At 35.4% G+C, this 7,070-nt stretch overlaps 2 protein-coding genes across 3 annotated transcripts; one reads left to right on the forward strand and one right to left on the reverse strand.

Annotated features, from left to right (window-relative positions):
* Positions 1-486: 486 nt before the first annotated feature.
* On the forward strand, positions 487-5,724 carry LOC114186780 (putative glutathione S-transferase). Of its 2 annotated transcripts, none has more exons than XM_028074804.2 (3): positions 487-888; positions 974-1,319; positions 5,407-5,724. In XM_028074804.2, exons 1-2 carry the CDS (start codon positions 571-573, stop codon positions 1,316-1,318), a joined length of 663 nt encoding a protein of 220 aa, XP_027930605.1. In that variant the 5' UTR covers positions 487-570; the 3' UTR covers position 1,319; positions 5,407-5,724. The 2 variants fall into 2 exon arrangements, with proteins under 2 accessions (XP_027930605.1, XP_027930596.1); XM_028074795.2 differs by having other exon boundaries at positions 489-888; positions 5,416-5,724.
* LOC114186801 (putative glutathione S-transferase) lies at positions 1,985-3,040 on the reverse strand. The gene is made up of 2 exons (XM_028074827.2): positions 2,657-3,040; positions 1,985-2,496 (listed from the first exon to the last, which is right to left on the reverse strand). The coding sequence occupies exons 1-2, from the start codon at positions 2,969-2,971 to the stop codon at positions 2,161-2,163; spliced, it is 651 nt and encodes a 216-aa protein (XP_027930628.1). The 5' UTR covers positions 2,972-3,040; the 3' UTR covers positions 1,985-2,160.
* Positions 5,725-7,070: the final 1,346 nt, after the last annotated feature.

Consider the following 7,070-nt stretch of genomic DNA (forward strand, 5'->3'; position numbering starts at 1 on the left):
ACTAAATGAATAACCAATAGCTTTAAGAGTTTTTAGAAGCATTACCCAGAAGCAGAATTTAGGACTATTTTAAATTTTTTTAAACATTTTGAATAATTTAAATATCAGTATTAAATATGTTTCATGTTTTTAATATAATCATAAAATTGTTTTTTTCGTATAACCTTTCTTCACATTTTTTCGATGTTTAATGGAAGATGCAGGGTTTTAGTTAAATTTGATAAATAAATTCATTAGATAGAGTAAAATTTTGATTATGCGTGATGTGTTCTCCTTCAAATTCAATAAAGGGATTGCTATGAGAGAGTTTATTTGAAATTAAGCATATGTAGTTTGGGATCATTCGATGTATTAATTTCACGGAATTTATGGAAATGTTTCTTAAAATAAATTTATTTTTAATTCAATAAAGTCACGTTTAAGAAATAGTTGTTGATAAATAAGTTTTAATTAATGTATTTCATCAGATAGGACGAGTTTGACACCGATTTCTCTTCTATTGGTCCAAAGATAACCAAACTTCCAGATATTTATTCGTTCTCTTCAATTTCATAGTGCAGTTGTTGGAACATGGAGGAGGCCAAGGTGGTTTTGTTAGGGTCAGGGTTCAGTATGTTTGGGATGAGAGCTAAGATAGCTTTAGCAGAGAAAGGAATAAAATATGAGTACATAGAAGAAGATGTCACCAACAAGAGCCCCTTGCTTCATGAAATGAACCCAATTCACAAGAAAATTCCAGTTCTCATACACCATGGAAGACCAATATGTGAGTCCCTCATCATTGTTGAGTATATTGATATGGTTTGGCAGAACAATTCTCCTTTGCTCCCCTTGGATCCCTACCTCAAAGCACAAGCCAGGTTCTGGGCTGATTTTGTAGATCAAAAGGTAGATTTAAAAATTGGAAGATAAGAACTACGCATATATGTTCTAGAAAGGTGTTAGTAACAACTTATGTGGTAAAAAACTGCAGGTGTATCATGCTTCTAAGAGAGTGTGGATTTCTAAGGGAGAAGAGCAAGAGATGGCAAAGAAGGACTTTCTAGAGAGCTTGAAGCAGTTGGAGGAATTTCTTGGAGACAAACCTTATTTTGGTGGAGACACATTTGGGTTTGTTGATGTTGCTCTCATTCCTTTCTATTGCTGGTTTTATACTTATGAGACCTTTGGCAATTTCAAAGTCGAGGCAGTGTGTCCAAAACTTATCTCCTGGGCTAAGAGATGTATGCAGAGGGAAAGTGTATTTAAAACTCTTGCAGATGAAAAGGAGCTCTATGAGGCTGTTTTGGATTACAAGACAAAATTTATATTGAATTAAGGTAACACTAGATGTTTCTTAAAGCTGTTAGAATTTGCCTGTATGAGATAGAAAGAATTTGCTATTAACTGTTGTCACATATTGAACTGAATTAAGTGTTTGTTAGACCTGCGAGAGAGAGTTTGACTGTGAAAGACCTAACCTTTACACTGATACTGATTCAGACACTTATCCTTATAAAATCTCAATTATGAGATTTTTCCGCAAATTTCAAACTGGTCATACACCTATAAATAGGAATTCTCATTTAGAAAACACTGCCTTAAATTCTCAATCTTATGGATAAATCTTTATCTCTGGAGTTTCGTTATTTTGGTTTGTTTCAAATCCGATATTTAACAGTCTGAGCAGATGTATAAAGAAAGTGTAACACATGTATCAAAGGAAATTTACCAATGGCTAAGCCAAAAGTGTATTTGAATGATATCAAAATGAACATGTAGTTTGAGTTAGTGGTGCTCACAAATGGACAATTTGCATAATTGTAAGAGCAAAACCACAAGTCCTTTAATATAAACATGCTTATTTCGGTTTCAAAATTTGTTATGTGTTTCAAAATGAAGCTGTCTTCATGAAATTTGTTTTGGCTTTGTGCACTTCATTTTGCTGTCCGTAATTTATGCCTAAAGAAATCATATATCTTTGACATGCAAAACAGTGTCATGATTTATAAACATCCAAGGGCTGTTCTATTCGATCATAAACCAAAGATGCATCTCAGTAATTCCTTTATTCAGAAGACACAACACACAAAGTAACTAGAGGCAATATTACCCTGCCTATAGTCTTGCCTCTGTTTCTTTTCTGAGAAACAGCAGGCTCTTTTACCACCTTCTACTACTCTACCCTTTGTTTCTCTTATGGGAAACGTGCTCTTTCACTCTTTGCTCCTGGGGAAAACTTTTGAACACACTCTCTCTTTGGGTGCACCTCTTAGCCCAAGAAATGATTTTGGGGTACTGTACCTCGCTGATGAAATTGCCATATAAGCTAAAAGTGTAAAAGTAACAGAACAAAGGAACAAGTGCAACATCCACGAAGCCAAAGTTGTTTCCACCAAAATAAGGCTCATCCCCAAGTTGTTCTTCCAATAATTTCAGACACTCCAAAAATTCTTGCCCAGCAGCCTCTCTCTCTTCTCCTTCAGTTGTCCAAAACCTCATGGCACGCTTATATACCTATCAGGAAGTCAATCATGAAAATTTTAGTTTTTCAAACATATAGGAATATTGTGCGAAATTCAAAGAAAGCAGTCTCAATGTAGTTTATTCATGATAAAATAATAGAAAAAAAATATTCGAAATCATAACAATGAAGCACCCGAAAGAAGTAAATTACCTCGGTGTCAACATAGTTAGCCCAGAATCTTGCTTGTGCTCTCTGGTAAGGATTAGAAGGCAACAAGGGAGATTGTTCATTCCAAACCTCGTCAATGTACTCGACAGCAATCAGAGACTCACAAATGGGTTTGCCATTGTGGATGAGAACTGGTATTTTCTTATGAACTGGGTTCATTTGGAGGAGTAAAGGGCTCTTCTTGCTGAAATCCTCTTCTCTGTTCTCATACTTGATGCCCTTTTCCTCTAGCGCAATCCGAACCCTTATCCCATAAGGGCTTAACCAGAAATTCAACAGAATCACCTCGTCTCCCATTTCTGAAAGGAAACTAATGTTCACAAGTGAGTGACACGAGTTGGAAAGTCAATTTATACAGAAGATGGAATAGATGATAAGTGACATGATAACAAACTATTCTAATTAAAAAGAAGTCCCTATCACTATGTATATTGTTTCATTTGTGTGGCACTTACTGACAACAGTATCTTCTTGTCCAGACGGCAATTGAGACATTAACTATGTTGGTTGCTCATTATAAAACAATTAATATTGATAATAATGATAACCAAGCTGCTAAAGCATTTCGCCAAAATCTATGCATAATGATACTTTTTTAATTATTAAGATACTTTTATAATTTTTGCTCATTAAATAACTACAATACATAGTACTTTTATATATGCCATGCCAAATAATAAATAAGCAGGATGATAAAATTATAAAAAAAGTTCCATGGTTACTAAATAAAGGAGAAAAATAATGAATGTTGTTGAAATACTATTGTAGTTCATGTTAGTGATGAAGATGTTTTGATGATGTTTAAAGACGTTAGTGATGAAGATTTGAGTACTAGAGTCTAGCTTTGTGTATTTATGTTTATGTTCTTTACATAAGGTATTCCTTATGACTTTGACATGCAGCATACAAACTATATTAAAAAGTGAAAATGTTAATTATTAAGATGTAAATAAATGTTCCTGTGAGGTTTTAGAAATAAATGATTATATAATGAAAATAACCGATCAAATTAAAAGATTGTTAAAGTATTTTCAAACTCTTAGATTATAATTAATTAAAACCTTTTATAATTAACTGTTTTCAGCAATTAATGAGAGCATGTTTAATAGATTAAAATATGTAATGATTCATAATCACAAAAACAGGTTGCAACTGTTTTTTCTTGCTAACAAAACAAACGTCGTAGTTGTTTTTCAAAATTTCAATTAGAATACCAAACTACGTGTAAGACCCATTTCTTTATCTTTGTAATGTTTTGGGCCAGTTTTGGTAAAAGGCTCGAGGGCAGTCCATTTCTACTACCTAAATTCCTCCTAGCCACTTACTTCCTACCTTGTTCCATTTTACTGAAACAGTTTATCTCTCTACTCTCCCCACTTGAGCAGAAACTTTGTTAGGGCACAATAGTTCCTCTCTTGAGCAAACCGATCTCTACCTCCCCGTAAGTAAAACTCTAAAATCTTGGAAGCTCTAGTTCCGCTTTAACCTCTGCTAGGGTCTTAGTTTCGTTCTCCTTGTTCTGTTTTTTAGCTTCGTAAATTGTCACGTGTAGTGGTGCTCTTCCTTATGTTCTTGTTTTGCTTGGCTTTCATTTGTTCAGGTAAGGGAAGCTAGGGTTTCATGTTTTTAAGATATTTTGTTTCTTTGTTTTTATCTGTTTTATGTTCTTGGTGCTTGAATGATGTTGGAGTTGGTGGGAAAATATCTTGCTATGTTTTATGGTTGATGGTCGAGGTTGCATGCATGAGCAGGGGAGGAACCTGTTGTTTTCGCCCAAGCGAGCAAGTCTCGCCTAGACGAGAATAGCATAAACTCTCCTAGGTTCCTGCTCGAGTTGTCGCTTAGGCGACAAACTCCAATTTTGAGCGAGGGAAGTCTCGCTCAAGCGAGGAGGTCACGCTTAAGCGAGAACTCGCAAAAACCTACAATGCTCCCTAGTCGCAATCTCGCCCATGCGAGAGCTTTTAGCTTAAGCGAGAGGCTCTTGTCACCTAAGCGAGAGCTCTTTAGCTTGAGCGAGATTTACCGCAGATTGGTTTTGAATTATTTTGTTACTTCCATGATTGATTGATTTACTTTTAAAGCTTAAAGTATGATATTATGCATGTTTTGTGGGATGTATTGAGACTGAAATTGATGTGTTGGTATAAAATGAGGCATGACTTGGTTGGTTGGTTGTGCATTGGCATGAGATTTTAATGCTTGAGATGGCATGTGGAAGGATGTTGGTAAACAAGTTTTATGGCAAACTCTTGGTGATGGTGTGGTTAATGTATACCTTGATATAGGAGATGTCTAGATAAAGGAATGTATCTTGAACTTTAATAATCATTCACACTCACGTAGAGTAGAATAATTAATATTGTGAGAGTGGTAGGAGGTCCCAGTCTTTGGCAGGATAATGGCCTTAGATGATGATGGGATTAACTCTAGGGTGTGGTTGGGTGATAACCCCTTATGTTTAGACTCTATAGAGTTTACAAACCAGCACAAGTGCATACTTCCTTTGAAATTCTATATCAAGCATATAATCCGGATAATTGAGTCAGAGGGTCTTGCATTTGTTTGCTACCACATGGTTTGGGTGCCTAATGCTTTATATGTTTATAACCTGATTTAACAATTACCTACTCAATAACATGATTAAAATATTTTACTCTTGCTTACCCTTTCTCTTTGGTGTCTGTTTTCTGTTTGGCTTTTCTCTTTTGCAATAATCACCAAATATTTAGTGTGAGCAGATATGGAAGCCCCTGGTGACCACCATGGCGATGGAGACGTAGCGGTGTAGTCTTGTGATGGGCTGGTTGTGGTTCACTATTGAACCTTTTTGAAGAATTTTCCTATTTATTTGTAATTCCATGCTCTAGAAGCGACTTTTGTTAAGTTGTGTCACTTTTAATTACATTTATGTGGCATTGTTTTGGCCAGTGGCTTTCCTTTCCAATATGATATAGATAGTTGTAATAGTGAATCCTCTTATACTTTTGTCGTGTGCTCCAAAATATTATAAGTATTTGATGTTTTATTTATTAGAATTATCTATTAAATGGGATGTCACAATCTTGATTTAACTAATTAAATATGTTGGAATATTTTTAAAGTTAATGTTTGAAAACTCTATGGATAGAGAAACATTATAAACTTTTTGGTTAAATTTTTTATCACATAAAGCTAATCATAATGATATTTTTGAGTTATTTATGCAATTTTCAAGTTCTTTCCAAAGCTAACAACACTTACAAAGGTTGTGCTGAATTTTGAAACTTGTAGTGTTTGATTTTGTTGTGGGAATCTCTTCTCATTATTTTTTGGTCACTGAATTGTTGGATGTTTCAATAGTGTTTCTTGGTTGTTATTGTAACATCTCGCCAGGATATTACAAATTTTTAATAAAATAAAGAAAATAAATTAAAATACACTGCATTTAATAATACCTCATTTTTCCAAAAGGCAGGAAAATTTAAACTTTATTAAATAATTAAACAATGTTCAAATCCATAAATCTCCAAAACACTCCTCGTCGTCAAGCGCCCTGCACTTCAGATGTCCCTATTTTTATCGCTATCGCTTGGCGGTCTCGACTCTGCCGCCAGGCGCTATACCAGTATCCCCATCTGAAACAGTTGTCAGCCAGTAGCCTATGCGTCGAGACAGTTGAAAGTGCATGAGAAGAATTATCTGACGCATGACCTGGAGCTAACTGCAGTGGTATTTGCCCTCAAGTCTTGAAGGCACTATTTTGTTTGGTTCACAGTTCTAGGTATTCAGCGATCACAAGAGTTTAAAATACTTGTTTGATCAAAAGGAGTTGAATATGAGGCAGAGGTGTTGGATGGAGTATTTAAAAGATTATGACTTTGAGCTTTTATACCATCCTTGTAAAGCTAACATCGTTGCAAATGCCTTGAGCAAAAAGAGAGTTCATATGTCTGTTATGATGATGAAAGAATTGGAGTTGATTGAAAAGCTGCAGGATATGAACTTGGGACTACACACGAGTGCATATCATATAAGGTGTACTATGTTACGAGTCACTAATGAGTGCTTGGAGGAAATTCGGGTGGAGTAGGGAAAGGATCAGGAATTGCAGCAGTTCATCAAATGGTTGGGTACTGAAAAGAGAAAGGACTTTAGGATGGGAAAAGATGGCACCCTACGTTTTAGAGAGAGGGTATGTGTACCTAGAAAACCTGCACTAAGGAAGATGCTCTTGGAGGAAGGGCATAAGAGTCATCTTATCATACACCCAGGTATGGCTAAGATGTATAAAGATTTGAAAACGACCTTGTGGTGGATAGAAGACATATGTGGTAGACTATGTGGAATCTTGTTTGGTGTGCCAAGAGGCAAAGATTGAACATCAAAGGTCGAGTGGTACGTTGGAGCCTTTGGA

The sequence above is a fragment of the Vigna unguiculata genome, chromosome 1 (genome assembly GCF_037176805.1).
Source record: "Vigna unguiculata cultivar grain cowpea cultivar isolate G323 ecotype 2 chromosome 1, ASM3717680v1, whole genome shotgun sequence".
In the NCBI taxonomy this organism is placed as follows: domain Eukaryota; kingdom Viridiplantae; phylum Streptophyta; class Magnoliopsida; order Fabales; family Fabaceae; genus Vigna; species Vigna unguiculata.